The 23,517-nt window shown below is 54.9% G+C and overlaps 3 protein-coding genes across 10 annotated transcripts in view; all 3 read right to left on the bottom strand.

Moving 5' to 3' along the window:
• Positions 1-67: 67 nt before the first annotated feature.
• sorcs2 (sortilin-related VPS10 domain containing receptor 2) lies at positions 68-15,882 on the bottom strand. 4 transcript variants are annotated; one of them, XM_037260560.1, is made up of 27 exons: positions 15,397-15,880; positions 9,863-9,930; positions 8,522-8,621; positions 6,680-6,844; positions 6,462-6,535; positions 6,307-6,371; positions 5,709-5,824; positions 5,512-5,601; positions 5,220-5,399; positions 5,013-5,159; positions 4,773-4,875; positions 4,631-4,707; positions 4,466-4,557; positions 4,285-4,392; positions 4,011-4,131; positions 3,791-3,924; positions 3,579-3,698; positions 3,302-3,467; positions 3,027-3,213; positions 2,780-2,913; positions 2,573-2,696; positions 2,380-2,492; positions 1,910-2,017; positions 1,744-1,843; positions 1,552-1,651; positions 1,231-1,462; positions 68-982 (listed from the first exon to the last, which is right to left on the bottom strand). In XM_037260560.1, exons 1-26 carry the CDS (start codon positions 15,718-15,720, stop codon positions 1,258-1,260), a joined length of 3,321 nt encoding a protein of 1,106 aa, XP_037116455.1. In that variant the 5' UTR covers positions 15,721-15,880; the 3' UTR covers positions 68-982; positions 1,231-1,257. The 4 variants fall into 4 exon arrangements, with proteins under 4 accessions (XP_037116455.1, XP_037116453.1, XP_037116456.1 ...); XM_037260558.1 differs by having other exon boundaries at positions 3,302-3,698; positions 15,397-15,881; XM_037260561.1 differs by lacking the exon at positions 15,397-15,880 and adding an exon at positions 11,361-11,417 and having other exon boundaries at positions 3,302-3,698.
• Positions 15,883-16,682: 800 nt separating this feature from the next.
• Positions 16,683-21,299, bottom strand: taf6l (TAF6-like RNA polymerase II, p300/CBP-associated factor (PCAF)-associated factor). Of its 5 annotated transcripts, none has more exons than XM_037260574.1 (12): positions 21,295-21,299; positions 20,610-20,759; positions 20,114-20,200; positions 19,886-20,036; positions 19,455-19,505; positions 19,300-19,394; positions 19,165-19,239; positions 18,842-19,062; positions 18,556-18,718; positions 18,055-18,183; positions 17,439-17,971; positions 16,683-17,157 (listed from the first exon to the last, which is right to left on the bottom strand). In XM_037260574.1, the coding sequence occupies exons 2-12, from the start codon at positions 20,754-20,756 to the stop codon at positions 16,818-16,820; spliced, it is 1,992 nt and encodes a 663-aa protein (XP_037116469.1). In that variant the 5' UTR covers positions 20,757-20,759; positions 21,295-21,299; the 3' UTR covers positions 16,683-16,817. The 5 variants fall into 5 exon arrangements, with proteins under 5 accessions (XP_037116469.1, XP_037116467.1, XP_037116471.1 ...); XM_037260572.1 differs by lacking the exon at positions 21,295-21,299 and adding an exon at positions 21,057-21,182 and having other exon boundaries at positions 20,610-20,791; XM_037260576.1 differs by lacking the exon at positions 21,295-21,299 and adding an exon at positions 21,057-21,182 and having other exon boundaries at positions 18,556-18,688; positions 20,610-20,791.
• A 150-nt stretch (positions 21,300-21,449) lies between these two features.
• The window catches only part of cth1 (cysteine three histidine 1), a 2,071-nt gene continuing 3 nt past the window's right edge, over positions 21,450-23,517 (bottom strand). Inside the window, exons 1-2 of the mRNA XM_037260597.1 lie at positions 23,191-23,517; positions 21,450-22,518 (exon numbers count right to left, since the gene is read on the bottom strand). The exon at positions 23,191-23,517 is cut by the window's right edge and continues 3 nt beyond it. Coding sequence (XP_037116492.1) covers positions 21,673-22,518; positions 23,191-23,199 — 855 coding nt within the window. The 5' untranslated portion in view covers positions 23,200-23,517 and the 3' untranslated portion in view covers positions 21,450-21,672. The remainder of the gene's footprint in view (positions 22,519-23,190) is intronic.

Genomic DNA, 23,517 nt, shown 5'->3' with positions numbered 1-23,517 from the left:
CGCTCTCTATGATGTCATCGCGCCGGCTAGTGACGCTCCGGAGCAGAAAGGCAGCAGACGCCGCACGTGTTAGCCGGGAGGCCTTTATTCCGGCCGGGAGGGGCGGGGCGCTCCCCGACCGGGACCATCGGATCGGCTCGCCCGCCGACAAAGAAAAGGGCGATCCCATCCGAGCGTAGGAATGATGGCGAGCGGGGAAAACCGTTGTGCCATCTGTGCTCATGTGAACGTCTTTCCCGGCTGGGTCGGTGACAAATGGCAAAAGAACGGCCAAAGGGCGAGCGGAATATGTACGAAACATGAAACATGAAAGTGAAGCCACTCTCGGGACGCACGTTCCTCAGCTCCACTCCGTGCAAAGTGGGATATCCCGCAGGTGTCCTGATACGTTTGAGCAGAAAGTCTCCAAAAGGATATGGTGAGCATATCAAAAATAGTCACATTGCTATTTGCTGCAAATGTATCAAAAAGGGAGGGAGGGAGGGAGGCAGTATTACTGAAAATATTACTAAGTGCAAAACAAAAAACACGTGAAAAAGGAGGTACAGAGCTGCCCTGGTCTGGTTCTGACGGCTTCAATCGTTTTTTTTAAGGCCTGCTACTCTTTCTTCAAAAAACAACACCACCAAAACAACACGGTTGCCGTGAAAAACACCCGAGTGAAAAAGGAAGCCGACGTTCCCGTGTACACTTTTACACCACTGCGCTGATGCTCCACCTAATATAGGCTGTCTGGAAGAAAAAAAAAAAAAACGAAAAAATTCCCTCGGTGCCCCCGACTTTCATTGGTTAATGATCGTGGGGGGGCGTGGTGAGAAGGGGGCAACTTCTGGGCGCCCGCCCGCCCGCCGCCCATCGGAGGAGAGCGTCCGTCGAAGCGGGTCGCCGCCGTGGCTTTGAGGCATGGGGGTGCGCTTAAGGGAAGGCCGAGTGAAATCCCGCTCGGCCGGCCGACTTCTCCGGAGCCACCGCTGAAGGTTGCCTAGCAACAAGAGGTAGGACATGTGTTCCTAGGTGTACGTAGGCAGGGCCCGGCCCAGTCCAAACATTCCAATGCATTGCCACTTTCTTCTTTCTTTTCAGACACTAGCTGCAAAAAGAGGGCGGCAAAGCACTCTTTTTCTCCAAACTGACTTGGACCTACTGAGATGCCTGCCACATGTCGGTCCGCGCAAGCTTTCGCCGGTAAAAAAGAAATCAATGAATTAAATAACGGAAGAACCTTGGTACCTTGTGTTTGAGTGGCGCCGACCGAGTTCAGTAGCAGCGGTTAGCGGTGGTCCGTATGAGGGAGCGGACGGCGGGGCTCGCTCCCGCGCGACCCAGCGGGTCGGCCTCGTCGTCCTCGTCGCCCCGGATGATGTGCTGCGTGTCCTCGCTGTGATTGACGGGACTGGTCATCTCCTGCTCCTTCTCGTCGCGCATCTGGGCGTAGACGCTGCGGCTGCCGGCCGGAAGCTTCCTGAAAAACAGCCCCAGCTGGTCCTCAGCCACGCGACGCGCGCCAGGAGTTGGCTCGGCTCGGCTCGGCTCGGCCAGCATTGCACCCACCTCTTGAACTTGTGGAGAAGGAAGGAGGCCGTGGCCGCCACGCCGATGAGGAGAGCGACGGCGAGGGCCCAGACGCCGGGAGCGCCAGCGACTCCGTGACCTGCGGTCGTGACGCCGCCGTCAAACAAGAAAGGGGAGAAAAGGGCGCCGGAGCGACACGCGCGCCGCCGCCGCGTCCAACGGGCCCGCTACCTGCGCTCGGCTCGGCCGGCAGCACCGCAACCCGGAGACCTCCTCGCAGCGTAAAGCTGACGTTGTGGTCTTTGAAGGCTCGCTGGATGGTGGCGATACGCTGCGGAGCACAAAGTCAAACGTCATGCCCGCAAAAGTGGCCGACCATCGACCGAGGAGCGTTCACCTCGCGGTGCGACGCGCTGGTCTCCGTCGGGAGGACGTACAGGTCGGCGGCGGTGGGCAGGCCCGCCTTCACCACCGTCACCAGCGACTCCTGCGGAACGCCTGTCGCCTGACGGAACAAACAAAATCAACCTGCCTTTCCAGGCGGAATGAATGACTAAATAAATAATCAAAGAAATAGATCAATAATAAAACAAAATCAAAATAATAACACATAAGTAAAAATAAATAAATAATCAAAGAAATAGATCAATAATAAAACAAAATCAAAATAATAACACATAAGTAAAAATAAATAAATAATCAAAGAAATAGATCAATAATAAAACAAAATCAAAATAAACAAATACGTAACAAATGAATAAAGCGACCAGCGACGACTCGCGTCATCGTCATTTTTCTCCTTTGCGTTTGGCGTCAGGCTGCGAGTCGGCCTCGGCCCAGTGGGCCGGCTCAAGTGCCTTCATTTACCTCAACCAGCGTCTCGGTGACCACCCGGCCCACGTCCTCCCGCCACTCGGGAATGTCAGGATTGAAGCGGTCCAGGTGCGCGCTGAAGCTCAGCGGGATGACGTGGAAGCTTTCTGCCGGGGCGGGACGAGCATTTGGACCCCAAGCTCCCGCAGTGCCTGCCTGCCGCCGCAAGCGTCAGAAGGCCGCTTACCTAAGACGCGGACCGTCCTTGAATCCTGCACCGCTGACCTCCCGTTGGTGGCCTGGACGCTGACTGAGATGCGGCCCTCCTTCGGGAAGCTGGTCAGCAAGCTGCTGCGCAGAGTCAACCTCGGCTGCCGGACGTACGGACGGACGGACGTTAGCGGCGTCGGGCCGAAGCGCCGCCGCGGGTCGCTCGCAAGGACGCCCTACGTACCTGCGGGCTGTCTCCGATCCACCAGTAGAAGACGGTCAGGTTGGCGTCGGCCGGAAGGACCGCGGCCGTCAGGTTGATCTGCTGGTTCCTCCCGGCCACGGGGACGGCTTCCAGGCGCACTTGTTGCAGAGGCGCTGCATTTGACCAGCGTGGAAACGCCAAGCTTACGTGCAACGCCGAGTTACGTGCCGCTAGCTAGTAGAGCCACTAGAGGGCGCCAGAGTTTGCAAAAGCGCCCTTCCCTAACCTGCGACCTGGATGTAGACGCTGGCCCGGTCGCGACCCGCCGCGTTCTCCGCCAGCACGGAAACTTTGTAGACGCCCGGGCTCTCGTAGCGGTGGCGGATGGGCTCGTCCGTCAGCGTCAGGTTCCGGTAGATGGCCCGGAAGCCGTCGCCCAGGTCCACCTGGTACTCGGTGCCGCCGGTGTCGCCCTGGGTGAGGATCGGATGAGGGTTAGGGTTAGGGTTAGACTTGCGATTAAATTGGCCTTTTTCCATCGGGTCCATCCCAGAGCCGTACCGCCTGCTGGCGGACGACGAGCGTGACGTCGTCGCCCGGGGCCACGGCCGGCGTCTGTCCTTTGACGGCCACTCGCAGTCCTCTGGGGGGCAGCAGAGGGCAGTGACTTTGCCGCCCGCTCCTGTTCAGGCCCCCCTGGCACACATTTGACAGCACCTTGCGATACCTGCAACACAAAAAAAAGCCACGCTTGACAAATGGCCACGCTTTTGACAATTGCGGCCACGTGACGGCGGTCAGGAACGAAGACGGATGTTTTGGCGTGTTGAGCGCAGACCCCGTGCTGGACCGGAAGGTTTGCCCCGGGCGGCAGTCGTCCGGCGGCGAGTTGGGACGGTGCCAAAAGTCGGCCAAGCACCGTCCGCTTTCCGCGTGGGATGGCTCGAAACCGTAGTCGCTGGAAAGAGAAGGGAGCAATGAGGCCGCCGCCGCCGCCGCCGCCGGCCTTTGCTTGCTTGCTCGCTTGCGCCCTGTCCGGCTGCCTCTCACCAGGCGTAGTCTCGTTGGCTGCAGCGGCAGGCTTTGGTCCCCAGGGCCGAGGTGTAGCTTTTCCCTTTGACGCAGAAGGCGGCGTCCTTCCTCCTGCGGAAAGTCTGCTCCTGGCCCATGATGCACTTTTCGCCCTGCGGGGGACATGACACGGCTGCTTCAGTAGCTTACGGTGGGAGCGAGCGCCTGCCCTCCTGCGCCTGCCCGCCTGCGCCTGCACCTGCAGGTCTGTGAGCTGCCAGGACTCGTAGTCGGCCTCTGCGCACTGGCGAGGGAAAGACTGCCGGAAGTCCACTTTGACCAGCTCCCAGTCGGACCTGTAGCTGATGTGACCGAAGACGCTGCGGGCAGAGGACACCCAAGCGCAAAGATGGCTTCCCGCAAAATGTGCCGCGTTTTGGTTGCGCGCCGCACCGTGCCGCGTCGTACCGCCGCCGCCTTTTTTCGAAAGTCAAACGTTCGGTCTTGGCGAACCACCGCGGCAAGCGACTCACGTCATCACCAAGGTCTCGTCTCCCGGCTCGCTCAGGAGTCCGTCCACGAAGACGGAGGTGGCGGTGAAGTTGTGGACCGTCCACGTGCGTCCCTCATCCGTACTGAACCTGCGCGGAGAGTGTTTGGCACTGTACACGGAAGGAGCTCTTTTAAAAGCGCTTTTGTCTTGCGAGTGCATACTTGAGTATCTTGAGCGGAATGGAGGTGTCCTTGATGGCCACAATCACGCCGCCGTGGTCCAGGTACAAAATGTGGTGCTCCTCCTCGAAAACCTTGACATGACAGGTAGGTAGGTAGGTAGGTAGGTAGGTAGGTAGGTAGGTAGGTAGGTAGGTAGGTAGGTACCTGTCTCCAGGTCTTGCCGCAGTCGGACGTGATGTACATTTCTTCCTTGTACTCCACCAGCTTGGAGCCGAGGTTACCTGAAGGAGCGCGGAATGAGCAGGGAGAAGACCGCCTGGGGGCGGCGGGCCAATCAAACTCTCACCCGCTCCCATGACGAGGCCCGGAGCCGAGTCTTTGGTATGGACGGTACCGGACACGTAGGGGTTGTCCGCCCAGCGCAGGTGCAGGTGCAGCTGGCACTCGGGCTAAAGAGAGGAGGGACGGACGGACGGACGGACGGACGGACGAGGAGGCGGGACTTGAGATGCGTGCAAATACGTCTTGGTTCTGGAACGTTAGCGTGAAAAAGGGGAGACAGACGCCTTTGCCCGGCCGCTCTTACCGCTTTGCAGCTGATGGCTTTGCCGTGCATGTCGGTGGCGGGCGGGGCCAAGGGCTGCCAATCCCGTCCTTTGTTGTGGGTGATGAGAGTCCGCACCTTGCCGTCCAGCCTCTGATTGGCCAGGAAGACCCCTTTAATGCCACGGACCTGCACGGAGAACATTGGTCACGCAGAGCCTCCCTCGGAGCGTCAGCGGCGTCGTCTCACCTCCAGGATGTCGACCAGGACGTCGCCCTCCGGCTGCCGGGCGCTGCGCACGTTCTCCAGCACCAGGGAGTAGTAGACGCCGCGCGCCTCCGACTGGTACAGGTTGTACGAGTCCGTCTGGTGCCACTCCTGCAGGGCCAGGAAGACCTGCCGCTCGTCCGTGCTCACGATGCGGACATCCTGGACGGAGCAAAGCCGAGAAGGGGGCCGGCCGGCCGGCCGTCACGGACGACCCGACCCAGGCATCCACGGAAATGGCATCCGAGAAGATTGCCTGCTCAACTCGCCTCACCTTTGCCAAGGCGTACTTGGGAAACTTCATCTGGACAAAGTCGGCGCGGCGATACGAGACGTAGTGCTCGCTGCGATTCCCCGCCGTCACCTGGGAGCCAGTGCGAGGCCAGGCGAGACGTGACATGACATGACGTGATGTGACTGGACTCTCCTGACTGTGGAGGGAGGCTTCTTATTGTTTGCGCTGCGCTTTACCTTGAGGAAAATGTAGTCGCCCCGCACGGACAGAGAGTTGCGGTCGATGTGACCCGGGAACTCAGCGCTGGCCGCCGCCGAGCAGTTCCGGATGACGCAGGTGACGTACAGGTAACCTGCAATGACCAAAAGGCTGGAGCACCTCTGGCAAATAAATGCCGGTCCAAAAATATTCCACTGCTTTAACCTTAACCGGCCTTTTGCTCTCGTGAGAGACAGAGAGAGAGCGAGAGAGATGGATGGATGGATGGATGGATGGATGGATGGGTGGATGGATCGATGGATGGATGGATGGATGGATGGATGGATGGATGGATGGGTGGGTGGATGGATGGATGGATGGATGGATGGATGGATGGATGGATGGATGGATGGATGGATGGATGGATGGATGGATGGATGGATGGATGGATGGATGGATACACTTCCCCAGCGGGAAATTTAGGAGCCAGCAGTTATATACACAGGTTGATAAACAAACACACAAAATAGCGTAATATTAAGAAATAACAAATAGATCAATAATAAATAAATAAATAAATAGATTAACAATTAATGGATGGCAGCACAAAAAAAAAAAAAAAAAAGAAGGGTGTACCTCCACTTGTGTCCTGCATCTCCATGTGCACCAGGTCAGGATCCACATCCACATCGGGCACTGCCCTGGGCCCCAAAAAAACAAAAGAAAAAGAGAATGAAGCCTCCCTCCCCCAGCACCCCAAATGCGAGTTTCAGGAAGTTGCTTCAACTGACCAGAATGCTCTGTCTTTGGTCACCCGCTCCTGAAGCAAAGTCCACGTGCGGCCCAAGTCGGCAGAGGCAAACAGCTGGCGCCATTACACAGCCAGAAAGAAAAAGACAGACAGACAGACAGACAGAGAGGGAGAGTGAGAGAGAGAGAGAGAGAGAGAGAGAGAAAACGTTGATTTTGTGTGGGACACATTTGGAGCTGACGGTGTCCGGTGGCGCACCCGCCCGTCCTTGCAGTAGGCCAGCAGCTTGTCCTCCTCCTTGGGGTGGAAGAGCAGCACGTCCGGGCTGAAGGACAGCGAGCGGCGCTGGAAGGAGGAGCCCTCGTCGACGCTGATGAACAGCATCTGCTCACGTTGGTACACCGAGGAGCCCACCAGAAGCACCTGCCATTTGCATCGAAAGAAAGGAAGGCCCGGCCGGCCGGCCGGCCGGATGTCATCATCGCCCCGCCAACCATCAAGCAGTTCTGCAAAATGTGCGGCCCATCTCGCTCCTCTGAAGGCCAGCTCTGTAATGACCCCCCCCCATCTCGGCTCAGCCAGGGGTGCCTGCGTGAAACCGAATCCCCAGTGCGCTGGCGGCGGCCAATAATGGATGCGCTCGGGCGGCGCAAAAAAAAAGAAAACAAGCGTGAGGTTTTGTTCAAAGGAAAATGATTAAAGGGGTCAAACTCAAGGCCTGGGGGGGGGCCCGCCACATCATTTGATGTGGCCCGCCAAGACTCATTTTGCATCCACTTTGTGTCATGACGAAAATGACAAATTGTCTTCACTTTAAACTTGGGCCTCCTCTCTGGAATGATTAGGGGGCAGGCAGCAAAGAGGTTGGGTGGTTCACTTCAAGTTCAGCTTTGGCGCTCCTGAATTATTGAACACAAGGCAGCCGCCGCCGCCCCCGCCGCTTGCCCTCAAAAGCAAAAACCAAAGCAGGAACAACAACCACTAAGTGTTTGTTTTTTTTGTCCTGGGCTCTGCATGAAGCAAGAGCTGAAAATGGCGTCCTGTTTGGGGCAGCACACGCGTTTTGGATTTGATGTTCCTTTTCAAAAAAAAAGCAAAGGCATAGAATAGGCAAAGTGCGTCAAAGCATTTTTGCTACGTGCTAATGGCAGCTTGACATTGCCGAACCAATGCTGCCATTTGTCCAGTTCAAGCCACTCAAATGGAAAATGTTCACTTTGATTCGTCTCGACGCCTCGTTTATCGGCCAGCCGTCAAAGCGTTGGCGTGTGTCGATGCGGGTTAGGGTTCGTTCGTTCGTTCGTTCGTTCGTTCGTTCGTTCGTTCCTTCCTTCCTTCCTTCCTTCCTTCCTTCCTTCCTTCCTTCCTTCCTTCCTTCCTTCCTCCTTCCTTCCTCCCCTTGATCCCTCCCTCCCTCCCTTACCCCTTTCCTTCCTTCCTTCTTCCCTCCCTCCAAGCGCGTTTGGCGGAGGAGCACAAATGATGCCGGCTCCCTGCCGGCGAGCCCGAGTTCAAAGCGGCAATTAGCCGGTGTTAACGAGGCCTCCTTAGCCTCGGCGCGCTTTTCTTCCGGCGCCTCCGACTCCTCCTCCTTATCCGTCAACCGCGAGCGACCTTACAGAGCGGCGCCACCTCATCGCGGCTTGGACCGCCGCTCGGGTTGCCGTGGCAACTGCATCCTCCACGTTGTGCTTGAAGACCACCTCCGCTCGGGCAACGCCTAATTCAATGTCTGGCGGCGGCCGGGCAAATGTATCCATTTAGATGCAGAAACACACACACACACACACATGCGTGAGCGAGCGAGCGAGCGAGCGAGAAGCGAAGAAAAAAAGATCCATTTGGCACTTTTTGCCCTTTTCCGGCTGGCTCTCTTCCCGTCCGTCACACTCGCACACGCCAACCGGCCGGCTGGAGAAAAATGGCTCGCTGCGAGTAGACCTTCTGCTCATGTCGGACGCCTCGCACGCAAAAAGCGCCAGAGAGCAACGGCAAGTGTCTTCTTGAACTGCGTGCGTGACCTTCCACCGCTCGGCCCAATTTGACAGAAGGAAGGTCAATGTCCGGGTGAAGAGCGATGGGGGCCAAAGTGTCTCCTACCTTCTTCTTGTTGGTCGGGCAGATGTAGAAGCTGCTCACCACGACGGTGGTCCCTGGCACCAGGTTGAGCTTGGTGTAGGTGCCGCCATAGTCGGCGGACCTGCGACACCGGCAAACGTCAAGCTTCAGACACAAAAGCCATCTTCAAAAGGCCGCCACCGTCGCGACGATTTTCAACACACTTTCCCTCGGACGCATTGCGCTCGCTCGACCTTCCTTTCCCATTGAGTGGCAACTTGGGAATTTTCACACCTTTTCCGCCACTTGAAGCAGCGAGAGCTTCGGCCTGACCTTGAACCCGCCGTCTTCCCCCCGCCCGCACGCACGCATCAGTGCACTTAGTGTGTGATCCACGGCTGCTTTCACTTGATGTGACACACACACACTATATAGATAGATAGATAGATAGATAGATAGATAGATAGATAGATAGATAGATAGATAGATAGATAGATAGATAGATAGATAGATAGATAGATAGATAGATAGATAGATAGATAGATAGATAGATAGATAGATAGATAGATAGATAGATAGATAGATAGATAGATAGATAGATAGATAGATAGATAGATAGATAGGCAGGCAGGCAGGCAGGCAGGCAGGCAGGCAGGCAGGCAGGCAGGCAGACAGACAGACAGACAGACAGACAGACAGACAGACAGACAGACAGACAGACAGACAGACAGACAGACAGACAGACAGACAGACAGACAGACAGACAGACAGATAGATAGATAGATAGATAGATAGATAGATAGATAGATAGATAGATAGATAGATAGATAGATAGATAGATAGATAGATAGATAGATAGATAGAGGTATAAACGAGTCTGCAACAGCACAGCTGCAGAGAAGCCTAACAAAGAAAGTGTCAACAAAGAAAAATGCGTATGCGCATAATTTCCATCCATGACTTCCAGGGAGAATTGTGGCTAATGGGAGGCTGGCTGCAAGCTTTGAAGCTTTCTGGGAATGGAGTGAAGGGGGAAAAAGAAAAAAAAAAAAGCAGATAATTGTTGCCAGGGTCGGTGATGGCTGCTTTCCTTTCTCTTATGAAAAGGAGGCGAATTAAGGCTCGTATAATGTAATAGCATCAAAAATGAATATTCGATGAGAAAGTGAGCACGAGGTTCTCTCTCACTCACTAACGATGGGATTTGTTTTTGGAGCCACTCAAAGCGGTTTGGGCAGCCCGACTCGACTGGCTTTCCCCTCCGCGGATACGAAACGTTCCTCGGCGCCCGTTGACGGCATTGGCGCTGTGCGAGGACAGACGGACGGGACGGGACGGACGGAAGGGACGGCACGGCGGTCCACGTTGCCGTGGGCAACCTACCTCCACAGAGAGCTCTCCAGCACCTTGGCGGAGTCTGCGTGGTAGTACTTGGTCAGGATGAGAATGACCTGCAAGAGGAGAGGCAACTTTAGTCACATGGCAAAAAAGAAATTGAATGCAAGGGCTGAAGCCGCGGAAAGCAGGATGCCAAAAAGGTTGGGACGGAAATCGGCCAGTTCCGCTCCATGGCGACGACGTGGTCCACTCTGGCTTTTTTGTTAGTACGCCGCGGCAGGCAGAGAATGAGTCCAGTGACTTTTATTGGGGAGACAGACGTCCCTCGGAGGTCACGACCTCACGGGAGAGAGGCTGGCTGTCAGGGCCGGGCGGGCCACGACAATCTGCCGCCTGTCCCGCTTTCGCTGCACCGTCCGTCCGAGAGGAAGAATGCGGCCATTCAGTGTTGGCGACCGCATTGTCCGTCTCCGAGCGCTCCGCTTTAAGCTTTACACTGAGCTCCAGTGTCATCAAATTTGCCCTTCATTGAGCTTCAAGAAAATTGCCTGAGACGGCTTATCACCCACAAAACCACAAATAAACATGTCCATTAAATAGATTGGTCTATTTTCGAATGGGATCGCTAAGTACCGTATTTTCTGGACTATAAGGTTGGAATTGGGGGTTTAGATCGCCAAAACAAAAAAGGGCAGGACATTTCCTACACTTAATTTCATGACGCCGTCGCAGAGCAAAAAAGGAAAGCAACTGGATATATTGAGGTTCAGCGCAAGCTATTTCTCATCCTCCAACACACACACACACACACAAACGCAGCAAAGCAGCAACTAGTCCAAAAGAAATGGCTCCATTGGTCTGAATATTGCCAATTAGCTCCATTCAAAGGCTGCTCTCACTGTCCAGACAGCGTCGGCAATCTGATGTGGGAGAGGAGAGGAGAGGAGAGGAGGGCAATTACATGCGCCTCTGCTGGCCTCAACCAAACTCCAGCAAGCCTAGACAACAGAGCAGAGCAGAGCAGAGCAGAGCAGAGCGCCGGCGCTGCTTGGGAGCTTTTCAGTGTGTCCCCCACGTAGCATCAACGCCAACATGATCACAACTACATCCTGATACTCCCTCTCTATCTATCTATCCATCTATCTATCTTGCTGGCTAATGTGGTGGCCTCGGGGAGGAGCAGATGCGGGAAATGGAGCTGCGGAGGCAAGCGAGAGACAAAGGAGGAAAGGCAACGCAGGTGGGAACCGGAGCGAGCGAGCGAGCGAGCGAGCGAGCGGGAATTTGGAGGCGGTAAATCCGTCTTCGCCCCTGCGCTCAAGGGAAACGAGCGGCCACCAAGCTGCATCGGAGCGCATCGTGGTTTCTTGACTTGGGACAAAAATAGATTGTGATAGTGTCTGTCACCAAGGCTCGTACACCGGCATTTGTGACAGAGGTTGATGTCGTTCAAATTGTCTCTTTCTCTCTCAGACAAAGAATCTGACGACAGTTACTTTGCAAGGCCACTCACGGCGACTGCACAGCAATCAACTTTCCTCACCGTCACGCGATACGAGGAGGAATCAGACCCGGGTGGGGTCATTCACCGGGCCGGGCCCGGCTGGAGCTCCGGTTCCGTCCCCGTCCGCAGCAGCTGTCGCCTCGTCCCTAAGCGCGCGTCGTGGAACGCCAACCGCTCGCCGCACATGCCACACGGCTTGTTTTGTTTTGCTTTTTTTTGTATTTCATATCTGCGGGAAGTCGAGCGGCGTGGCGACTCGTCTCATCCGTAAACATGCAGCGTTTGGCCCGAAATGTCAAGCGGCTAGTTTTTCTTTATTTTCTATTGTTATTCAGCTCACTGTTTTGAAGCAACACAGATGGGAAAGGACTGCTTTTTTTTGGGGAACTTTTTTTTGTTTTTTTTAGCGGGTCTAGCGAAAGGTCATTCGGTGAATCTGGACATGACGGGAAGATTGCGCAACAATCAAGGCTCCAGAAAGGAGTCGCCTGTCGGGTGGGGAGGGCACGTCGAAGAACCCGGCCGGCCGGGATTAGAGCCCGCGTGGGTGCGCGCTTCATTCCCATGTTGAAGGCAGGAGGAGGCGGATTCTCTTTTGTACGGAGCGGCAATTTGAGCCTCGGAAGGCAGCGGGCGGGTAGAGGAAGCCGTGTACGATTTGCTCGCTCCAGCTGGCCGCCGCGTACAAAAGCGCGGCGCGGCTATTTTTGGCGGCCCGCGTGGCGATTAGCGTTTGGCAGCAGGCGAGGCCCGTCGTCGCCTCGTCAGGCTATCTTGGGCGCCAATGGGAGGGAGGGTGAGGGAGGGAGGGAGGGAGCAGTGCCGACAGCCCGCTCGTGGGCTAATGACTACCCTGTGGCGGCGAGATGAGGCGCTACGCACTCTGGTGACTGGCGAGCGTTAATAATGAAGCAGCCCGGCCCGGCCCGGCCCGGCCCGGCCAGCCGCAGTCGTCATTGTTCTTTTGCTTTTCACTTCACCCCCTCCCGCTTCTACTCATCTTCAAGGTGACAACATGGCATCCCTCCCAAATGCGACGGCTAATATTCGACGTGATACTCGGTTTGCTAAGGAACGGAGAACGCAAAGCAACGGTGGTTAGTGCAGGGAAAGCAAGCTGGCTAGGACAAAAGCGGCACGAGAACTGCCGAGCGCTAGAGCAATGAGGCTAAACGGCAATGCGTAATTGACGGTGGGAGGGGACCGAGGCTCCTTTGCCGAGATTGGGCAAACGCCAAAGCGGGCAGGTTGTGCCGACTGCAACCTTTTGTTGGGCTCCCTTTTCAAGGCCTTTCATCTCTGAGTGAGGAAATGACCTTGACGGGGTGCTGTACAACCTTGCCCACGGCTCCTCGTTGCCCAAGTGATAAATAATGCAATTTGGGGAGAAAGAAAGGGTGGGGGTGACATGCAGGCAGTCTGGTCTTGCACCCGGCGGTTTAATAATGCAACGCCGTCTCCGAAATTGAGCGGGGCGAGGCTGTCGCTGATGTTTTCTGTTTGTTTGTTTTTAATTTAGGGGAGGCGCCTCCCCTGACCTGGAGCAGCTGGCCGGACAGGGCTGTGTCGACTTTTTGGATCCAGTGGAGGTAGCGCTCCACTCGACTGCCCAAAAAGGCTATTTTGGTTTGAAAGATTGAATCAACTCAGCTTCGATGATTTGGGTATTTGAGTCATCTAGCGATTAATGACATCGAGTCATCCGATCAAACAGGCTTTTGTCTGTTTTTGGTTTTTTGATGGCAAATGACTCAAGATTTCACACTCTTGTATGCATTCTTTAGCGCACAAGCAACATTGTAAGCTTATAAACGCTCGTTCCACGCCCACTAACTAAATGTGCAAACCTAAAAAGACGACCTGAGTCAATGAAACATACGCCTCGTTTCGGACACACGTTTACGCAGCTCAGGTGGAGTAAACGAAATGTAACGGATGCGATTTTTCCAATCGAATGACTCGATGAATCGTTTTGAGCGGGCTTCACCCTGCAGCGTATGCGCTTGTCTTCTTCTTCTTCTTCTTCTTCTTCTTCTTCTTCTTCTTCTTCTTCTTCTTCTTCTGTCGTGTGTCTTTAGACTTGCAGCGCCGTTGAGGCGAGCCAGGTCAACGTGTTGTCGTCCAGGTCAAATCGGCCGATTTTGCGCTTGTCCGTTCGGCAAAAGCCAATCAAATGACAACGCTGGCTGCTGTCAATGGGCTGTGTCAAGGTGCGCCTACCGTCGGCAGAATGCGCATGCACCTCAACGCCATTGGCCCGCGTGTTGCGTATGACGGGAGAGAGAATTGATTGCCGCCTGCTCGTGTTCCCGTCAGAGCGACGAGCGTGATGTAATGAGACGTTATGCAATGAAATGAAATGAAATGAAATGAAATGAAATGAAATGAAGGAGGCTCAAAACAGGGGGGGGACGACTCAGCCTTCTTTGGACGGGATAATCCCGACATGCTGTGTGTGCGCGGACGCTGGCGCCGCCAGGTCATATTCCAAAACAATCATCCGCAGTCGTTGCTGACGGCTCAAGCCGACGTCACGCTCTGATTCCAAAATGTGTCTGGATGTGAAATGCCTGGCAGTGTCAAAGCCGAGCAGTGTCTTGAGGTTTGGACAAGAAAAAAAAAAAAGCTTTCTAATCCCACGAAGGAGGAGGCGGCAGTGGCGGCAGTGGCGGCAGTGACGGCATTAAAGAGGACAGCTGATGTTCACTTTGATCACACAGTTGCCAGCTTCCTCTCTCCCGCTGCGTTTCGCCCTCCTCCTCCTCCTCCTCAATATTCCGACGCCCGCTCCAGGAACATTGCCGGCGTCCCTTCTCAGCCATAGGGAGCTGAGGAACAAACGCGGAGGCCCCCGCATGCCGGCCCCCGCATGCCGGCCCCCGCATGCCGACCCCCGCATGCCGGCCCCCGCATGCCGGCCCCCGCATGCCGACCCCCGCATGCCGGCCCCCGCATGCCGGCCCCCGCTATGCCGGCCCCCGCATGCCTGCCTGCCTGCCTGACCACCCGCCCGCCCGCCCGCCCGCACGCGTTAGGCGTCAGCGCTACGGCCAATTCACGAGGGCCTTGGTTTTCATGCTTTTGGAGATCCAGGCAGGCCCAAGGCGGGCCACTGCCCCAAAAAGAGTCCTTTCTACTGCAGGAGTGTGCACACTTTTGGCAAAAAGCGCTGTGGTTTGCATAGGCCCCAGGTGGGCCAGCGGAAGCCACACATAATGCTGCGCTTGACACGGCAGAAGACAAGAAGCAATTTTCCGTTCACCCAGCGAGCGAGCGAGCGAGCGGGCGCACGGCACTCAAATAGCCACAACATTTCTCTTGGGCAACCCAGATAGGTACTTCAGTTAGTTGGGTTGGTGTTTGCATGCAGCATTTACTGCTGCTTGTCCAGATGGGCTGACTTGACGGCATCAAACGGCTACCCCCCCCCGAAAAATTGGGCTTTTGGTCTTAGTCGTTTTTTTTGTTGAACTACAAAAAATTGCTTGGCATTCCTCGAGCACCAGTGACAGCTTGTTTGTAGCTGTGTGCTTTTTTTAGCTCTCTCAGTCTCTCATCTTTCCCTTGCCTCGCAAAGCCATTCATCATGTAACAAATGAATGCTCAATGAGAAATCTTGTGCGCTCGCCAAATGAAGTAAAGCGGCCTTTGTGGAAGTTTGGTCACCCCTGACCTCGACAGACACGAACCAGTCATGACCGCTTTGCACATTCCTCTGGCCCAGATGCAAGAAGAGGAAGGAAGGAAGGAAGGAATACATACGGCAAGCAGAATAAGAGAAAGCGGCATGGCATGGCAATGGCATGGCATGGCATGGCATGGCATGGCATGCCATGGCATGGCATGGCATGGCACGCACGCACCGACCGACTGTCAGGTCAGGCCAGCCATGTGGCAGGTGCGACACATGCCTGGCCTGGCCCGGCCCGGCCCGGCCCGGCATGGCCTGACCTGACCTGACAGTCGTGCGTGGCTGGCTGGCTGGCGAGAACAATAACTTGTCTCCCGTCGCGTAGACGGACGGAACAAAGAGGGGAGGGGGTGTTGGATGGACGGGGCGTGGCGGGCTACTTACGCTGCTGTTCTCGCCTGTCCAGTGGACCATCGCCTGGTTGTGGGTCGCATCGCCTTTCAGGACGAACGAGCTGCTTTGCAGGGACATTGCTTTAGCCCGGGACAGCGCTCTCCTGAGGCGTGGGGGGGAGCCCTCCTCCTCCTCCTCCTGGGCGCCGAGCGCGTCCTCGTCTCCGTCTGCTGGGGAGCGTCCTCCGCGCTGGTCCACGACGCGCCCGCGGTCACAGCGCGCCGGTTCCACCATGGCGGCGGCGGCCACCACCGCCGAGACGCTTAGGAGCAAAAGGCAGAGGCGCGCGCAGGCGGCGAGCGCTGCTTTGGCCATGCTTTTGGCCCGGCCCGGAGAGAGAGACGGAGCAGGAGACTGGAGCAAGATGGATGGATGGATGATTGGATAGGTGTGGAGGGAGGGAGGGAGGGAGGCTACGTTCGCTGCTGTGTGCCGAACGAGGAAGGGAAGGGGGCGGAGACAGTGGCAACAACGTGGACGCGTCTCGCCGCTAAAGCCAAGAAATCACGCCTATCGTTATCACGTCACGTGTGACGTCAATACGAAGGCGAATGGATTCAATTCAACCATGCCTTTTGGATTTTATTCATTGTATTTCATAAAAATAAGCAAGTACAAATAAGAAGGAGCGGATTACGTGTTGGGCTTGGCGAGGGTGTCCCCTACCAGGCCAAACATTGACGGCTTTGGCTCCAGCATCCCGGCGAACCTCGCCAGGTTGATAAATGAATGACTCTCGTACAAATAATAATACAAGCAATTCATGCACGAGTAAATGGGGGATTTTTTTTTTAATATATATATATATATATATGAATTACAACTAAAATTGGTAAGGGCATTTATTATTTTATTTATAAAATGACCCAAAACTAGTTAATAGCATAGTAAAGTTATGAACTGAAAATATACATTTGCTACTTAAAATGACTTATTTAACAAATAGAGACAAAGACTTGAATCAAAATGCACGCATTAGTGGCACAATGAAATAAGAATGTTCACATGAATAGATGATAGTGTGGAAGAAAGCCATTGATTGATTTTCCAAATGGCTTCTCCTCCCTCCCTCCCTCCCTCCCTCCCTCCCTCCCTCCCTCATGCACAAGGGTGACCACGGACGTGCCCAGAACGCAACCACACGCCGACCCACGGGTGGGAAAGGCACACGGCAAGGCAACGGTCCCAGCTGTCCTCGGGCGGGCGCTCCATGGGCTACACCCGCGACTGCTTTTGTTAGTTGAAATGAAGACAATAAAACATGACAAACAAGTAAGTAGGACCTGTAAGAAAACGTCAAAGCTGTGAAACACACCTTTCCATTTATTACGGTTTGTAAAACTCAAATGGTCGAACGTGGACGAGTATTCTGTCCGGGAGCAAATGTACAACAGAGCTCGCACCATGTGGCCCTAAAGGGGAAGGTGGAGAGAATAGTGGGAGCGCGCCCAACGGCGAACGGGTTTTCCCACCCGACCGATGACGGGCAGCTTGGGGGCGTAGGCGCGCGGCGGGACGGCAGCCGGAGCCGGCGTGAGGGCAAAGGCGGTCTGGAAAGGTCGACGGCCCCGGCAACTGCGGCCCATTTGTCTGCCGCCGATGAGGAAGGAGAAGTCGAGGGGTCGCGCCTGAGGGGAGCTGAAGCGAGCTTTGGGGAAAACGTCGCGAGACGGACCCGCCTGCCGCTGGCCCGGCCGCGATTCGGACCATCGCGAGCGCTCCACCGAGGAAGAGGAGGAGCCGGCCACAGCACTGGGAGTGGGAACGCAAAGAAAATCAAAAAGGCTTGTATCAAGTGGAATGTGGACTTGAAGCACGAGCCTTTTTTGACACAGGCATGTCAACATGGATGTATTTGGAATCAACTGTATTGAAAACCGTGAGCTTAGCTTGTCTCGTTTGAAATTGAACCGTACCTTGCGACACGCTCAAATGTAGTCCCATTTTGGAGCCAACTAACTATAACTAACGATAACTAACTTGCGGCTCTCAATGCTTCATTTTCTCCCCAAACGGCAGTTTCTGCTTTGTACCTTCCGGATCCAGTCGCGGCCAGGCTGGGCGGGGCCGGGTCTGTCCGAGGACTGCCGTCGTGCCTGGGGCTGATGCTCAGGTTGGCTGTGAGCTGGGGCATCTTGCGCGCCGTGTCGTGATTGGAGGCGGGCCCCGGGGGGTCCTTCCTGGCGTCGCCGGGCTGCGCCGGGTCGCCGGCTGCCGCAGCGGGCCCGCTGCCGAAGCCGGGCCCGCTGCTGAAGCGCACGGCCAGGCTGTCCCCGAAGAAGGAGTAGAGTTCGCAGTACATGGCGGGCAGCGGGACGGGGGCCCAGTCCTCCCACGGGCACCCGGCGCCGCCCGTCTGAAGGTGGCTGGCGATGCCCAGGGCGGCCTCGGACAGATGTTCCGGTGGCGGGCTGAGAGCGGGCGAGCTCACCCCGTAGCCCAGAGCGGCGGCGGAGCCCGGATGGGCGGCGGCGGAGCCCGGATGGGCACCGGCGCCTCCGTCCGCTCCGGCTGCCGGCTGGGACAGCGCCAGCGCTTTCATCTTCAGCAAGCGCTCTACTGCCACCTACAGGACAGACAGGACGATGAAATTGATTGGGGCCGTTTAGCGCCTTTCGCGACCCATTCGGGACTAATTTTGGGACGAACCAAGATGGCCCCGTAGACCTTGTGTCCATCTGCTTTGACCTGAGCGTTGGACACAGAGTAGTCGTCTAGCACAGCCTGCAGGTTGGCCCAGTAGGCGGGAAGATGCGGGAACAGAACCCGTTCGACAGCCTGCGGCAAAAGTCACTCACTTCTTCATTGACGTCTTGAATTCACGGAGCGACTCTTTGGCCGGATTTGAACAATAAAACCCGTTTTGATCTCGTTCAAGGTGAAACAGTTTCACGTAAAGCGCGCTCGCTCGGCCAACGCTTTCATCGTCCGAGTTGGAAAGGATTGCTCAGTGCACCGGGATTCTTTTTAAACACAATGTTTTGAAATGGAAAATTAAACCATATCAGCCGTAGCTAGCTATGGAAGTATCTTCCATGTGATTATGAATCAAGTAGTCAATGAGGTTGACCAATTTGAGCAAAGAAATTGCTGCCAGAAAGCAATGTAGCAAGGTGGGAAAAGCGGCCGGCGCCCGGCGGAGGAAGTCACCTTCCATCCCAGCGCGTGGAGGCCCACCACAGCGCCGTAGTGGGAGCACAGCGGTCTGACGGGGTCCGACAGAACCTTCTGGAGAGACAGCAGAATCTGGTGGTACAGCCCACTCACCAGATCGCCGTGGGTCCTGGAGGCAAATCGGCCGGGCGGGGCAAGACTTGGAAAAAATAGCACCGAGATCTCCTCCCAATTGCAAAGCGCCGACCGCTTCAGTCTTTGTGCACCTCAACTCACAAGTCGCATGCGGTCGGTCGGTCGGGCGGCGGGCCCCCCCACCTACCAGAGGATGTGGCTGAGGAGCAGGGCGGCGTAGTCCCTGAGGGTCCAGTGGTCGTTGAGCGGGTTGATGGAGGCGGCCAGGGGCTCCAGGATGCAGTACATGACGCTGGAGACCAGGCTGCGCACGTACGAGCCCAGGTACAGGTAGGGGTTCTGGACCAGGCTCTTCACCATGTGCAGGAGCCTGTTGAGCTGCTCCAGGTCGTGGCTCACCGACTTCACCTGCGAGGACAAAAACACAATCAGCGTGCAAGCAAACGTTGCGCGACGGCCATCTCCGGCGGGCGGCCGGGGGTTCTCAGGCGAGCGAGCGAGCGGCCTCACCCCGCTGATGACGTAAACAAAGTATGGAAGCAAGGCAGCAATTTTGGAGTTGGAGCGCAGGTCCAGCAGAGCCACCTGGAAGGAGGTCAGAGGTTAGCCCGAACCCGCGGCAGCCCGACCCGGCCGAGGGCAGACCTTCATGAGGTGGGGGTCGTCTCCCAGGATGGCGCGCGTGACCTGCTGGTAGTACTTGAGCAGCTCCTCCGACAGCGACTGGACCGCCGAGGGAACTTGGGAGAGACGGCGGTTAGCGGCGGGCGCGCTGAGCGGCGTCCCGGTCGGTGTCTCACCCGTTCCTTGGGGTTCCACGTTTCCTTTTCCGTCCAGGTACGACACGCTCACTGGCAAAACAACAGTCGGCAGAGACTTTCAGCAAAGCAACCCCCCCCCTTCAATGGCACCGGCGCGTCAATCATCAAGTACCAACTCCTCACACACAATTCTTCATGTCCTCTTTAAGTTTCTGTAGAATTTGCTAAACGTGCAGAGTGGCATGTTTTCTTTTGAATCTTTTGTTCCCCCAAGGAGGTCAGAATGGAATTATGGGCTGAAAATCAGAGTAAAATATTGTATTGGAGAAGGAGCAACGTTACCAGCAGCCCATGGCAATTAAAAAAAACGGTGTGAGACTGCTTGAATGCTCATCATTTACTGTATGATTTGTTTTTTGCATTTCATTTAATCCTAAAAATAAGAAGTGGGAAAACAACGATGAGCGTACCTCGAACCATGGTCTCGGCGCAGCCCTTGGGAATGTTGGTGGCCAGGGCCAAGTCGACCAGGTTGACCTCGCGCTCCTCGCTGACGAAAAGCTCCCCTTCTTTCACCGAGCGGAAAGGGAGCACTTCTTGGGAGCCGTAACCGCAGATGGCCTTGGCGAGGTTCAAACGGTTGGTGTGAGCGATACACAGCGAGTCGAGCCGTGAGTTGGCCAGCGAGCTCCAGATACCTCCACGTTGCTCCAGCGCAGAGCTCTGTTAAAGTCTTCCACTGTCAGCTTCCTTCTCTTCGCATGTCTCATGAAATGAGAGCCGCACTGTTGTGTGGGAAAGAAAAAAACAACAAAAAACATCAGTCATTGCTTCAACGGTGTTTAGCGTTATGTTATCACTGTCGTCCATCCATTTTCAACATTGCTTATCCTGTACGGGGTCGCGCTGGAGCCTATCGCTAGGACCAACATTGAAGAAATTGATTGTGAAAGGGTCAAACTGCGCAACTTTTTTCCCCCCCCCAATCCAGTACAGTGCATTTTTCCTTTACAGTTCAGTTGTATTTCACTTGTACATATTGTACGTTTGGATTCATAGCTTTTCCACACCTTTTGTTTGACACTTCCAGTTCAATTGTAACTTACAACGCAATGTAAAGGAGGTAAAGCATGCGGCGCGAGGCCTCGAACCATTGTCTTTGGGTCTGCGGCGCATTCGTAGACTCTCTCTCACCTGCGTGGCCTCCCTCAGCCGGTAACACACGTCCTCGGCCAGCAGAGCGGCCACGTCGTCGTCGAGCTCCACGCCGGCGCTCTCGGCCATCAACTTGACGGACTCCCGCGACACTTCGGCGAAGCGTCGCTCGTCCCGCTCCGCCATCCGCTTCGCAGCTGCAATTCGTGACGGAAAAACACCTCCATGCATGACATTGTCATTTGTTTGTAGACAACTCTGTTGACAACTATTTTCAAATCTTGACTTTTTCATCGCGCTGGAGTGAATGACTGACGGATTCAATTCGGTAGGCAAAATGATCCTTCAATCATTTCATCAACTATCGGGGGCGCTATTATGCTAGCGCTCGAACACGCTACGGACAACACGAACAATAACCGCTTGCTTTCAATCGTTTTGAAAACACAATCAAAAATGATATCTTAAGTCTACATGTTTACTTACTTTGTGACACGGAAGCAAATTGAGGCGGAATACTTCACGTGGAGGGTTTTCTCGGACGTTTCGAGAGCTTAGCACTAGCCATAGCAGTGGCAAGTTCGCAATCGAGCAAGAACGAAGTCGACGCCCCGGCCGGCCGCTTCAAAATAAGACAAGGGTGTCAAAGTAAAAGGCGAGGCTTCCGGTTAAACGGACCTACTGCCTACTGCTAAACTCAGCACACAAATACGGAATAAAACACCAATTGTGGCATGAAGGGCACTTAAGCAGCCTTTAGATTCTGTTTTGATTCAAATGCTGGAAAGTTATATTACAAAAACAAACAACAAAAAGACTGAGGCTTGACTAAAACGGCCACCTAAAAACTCCTATGTGACAAAAAAGTAGGGTATTAAAATCATTTTATTTGGGTTCGTCATTCCTCCCAGTATGTACAACAGTTAGCAATTAAATTACACTTGTGATTCAGGATGACTGTCCAACTCGAGCTTAATGGTCGAGAAACACACAAGCTATGCTTAAAAAAATTAAAATAAAAGTATCAAGAAAAAGCAATGTATGGGTTAAAAAAAAAAATCGTTTTAAAAGCTACTCCGCTTTCAAAAATATTTTGGAGTGTTCAGTATTGATATTGCTCCCACACATTGCAGGCCTTGTTGCTCTCCATCTGCTGCAGTTGCAAGGCCAGTGGTAGCATCAGGTCACCCAGGTGCCGGCTGGAGAAGGTGAAGGCGTTGTGGGGCCGCGGGGAGGCGGAGGGCGACACCGACGGCGACTCCAGAGCGGGCGAGGCCGGGCCGGCGCTGCTCGGGCCGGCGCTTTTCACCGCGTTGGGGACGGCGTGCCGAAAGTGGCATCGCGTGCCGTAAACGCAGAAGCCGAAAGCGCTGAAGGTGTGGCAGAAAGCTTCCCGCCGCCGCTGCTGCTGCTGCTGCTGCTGGGGCTGGGGCTTGCGCGCCCCGGGGAGGTTGGCGGCGCTCTTGTCCACGTGCAGGAAGTTGCAGCGCGTGCCGTAGGGGCAGATGCCAAAGTTGCTGTAAGTGCGGCAGGGCACGTTTCGGCGGGCGCGGCGCGGAACGGGCCGCTGCTCGGCCGCGCCGTGGACAAAGAGGCAGCGGCTTCCGTAGTAGCAGTAGCCCGCCGAGTGGTAGCTCCGGCACAGCTCCGTCTTGTACTTGGGGTGGCGAAAGGGCACGTGGAGGTCGCGCAGGCCGTGGGCGAAACTGCAGCGCTCGGCATACTTGCAGGAGCCCGTGGAGGCGTAGCGAGCGCAGAGCTCCGTCTTGTAGCGGGTGGAGCACACCCACGGGAGTTGGGGCAACGGGGGGTCAGAAACGGGGAGGAGGGCCTCGGCCAGGGAAAGAGCGCCGTCGTCACCGTCCGCACCGGTCCCCTCTTCGCTGGAGAGCAGGTTGGCTACCGGCTCCTCATCTTGGCCAGTGGGAAGGAGCAAGTCACCGCTCACCTGTGACAGATAAAAAGGCTCAAACTCAGGTGTGCTCATTCCATGCAAAACGCCATTCATGGGCTAACAAAACCATCATTCATTCGAAACCAAGCATCTTGCTCAGTGCTAGCAAATCATACAGGCAGACATAAGACTCACAGTGGTCTTTATCCTCTCACCAAATCCACAACTACCGAGTCAGTTGTGAAACTCGCTACGCATGCATGACTATTACACTGCATCCCGGTGGTCAAGATTAGTCATTTCACTGAAGGATGAAATCATGCCAGTTACACCCCAACCCTCAAAACAAAAACAAAAAAATCAGCCTTGGAAAATAATCTTAAACTTCAAAATTAAATCAACTTGAAACGTTGGCACCTTTTCATACAACTAATATTGTGAGATCATAATACTCAACAATTTGTGCATTTGTGCAGACGTAGTGATTGCAAAACCAAAGCGCCAAAAACCGACATTTACTCGAAATATGTCTAAATCTTGACGCAGAACAAGCCAATTCTTGTCCGCTAGAGGGCAGAAGACAGCTAGTCTTGAAATCGAATCAATGGTGCTTTTTCAAGAGAATTGTTCAAATAGGAAATTCAATGATAAATGTGTTTAAACCAAAATATGCCTTTGTCATAATTCTTCAATCGAACAAAACAAAACCGTTTTAGAATGACTTACCCCAATCATGGCTGCGCGCGGTTACTCCGCTACTTGCTCGTGATTGATAGGTGACCCCGCCTCGGTTAATTAGGCACAGGATACGACTTTTTCAAAATCAATGACAATACGTGGTTATTTACATGGGGGATGGCATGGACGCGAAAACGTCCACTCTTCTGTCACAAAGTCGCAAGCGGAAAAAGGTCAACTCTGCACGTGGTGGAGAACACGACCCGAAGGTCCCGCCAAATTACAATCTGGTGTGCGTGAGGGGTCACGTGACCGTGGACCAACCAGGTGCTCTGCTTTTGTCACGTGGTGCACGCACGAACGACCCAGGGACCG

Source organism: Syngnathus acus, chromosome 10 (genome assembly GCF_901709675.1).
Source record: "Syngnathus acus chromosome 10, fSynAcu1.2, whole genome shotgun sequence".
NCBI classification, from domain to species: Eukaryota; Metazoa; Chordata; class Actinopteri; order Syngnathiformes; family Syngnathidae; genus Syngnathus; species Syngnathus acus.
This window is presented reverse-complemented; position numbering and strand designations above follow the sequence as displayed.

Bases quoted from the DNA above. Each gene is read 5' to 3' on its own strand.
- sorcs2 (XM_037260559.1), bottom strand. From the start codon at position 15,720: ATGGCCAAAGCAGCGCTCGCCGCCTGCGCGCGCCTCTGCCTTTTGCTC. The intron at 5,602-5,708 runs GTAAAGCGCAGC...ACTGGCTCCCAG, and splicing joins GCGACTACATTTTCCTCAAG to GTGACGGCGGGGAATCGCAG. The intron at 1,652-1,743 runs GTAGCGGGCCCG...TCACGACCGCAG, and splicing joins GCCGGCCGAGCCGAGCGCAG to GTCACGGAGTCGCTGGCGCT.
- taf6l (XM_037260574.1), bottom strand. From the start codon at position 20,756: ATGGCGGAGCGGGACGAGCGACGCTTCGCCGAAGTGTCGCGGGAGTCC. The intron at 19,395-19,454 runs GTGAGACACCGA...GTCTCTCCCAAG, and splicing joins CGTGGAACCCCAAGGAACGG to TTCCCTCGGCGGTCCAGTCG. The intron at 18,719-18,841 runs GTAGGTGGGGGG...ATTTTTTCCAAG, and splicing joins CTCCTCAGCCACATCCTCTG to TCTTGCCCCGCCCGGCCGAT.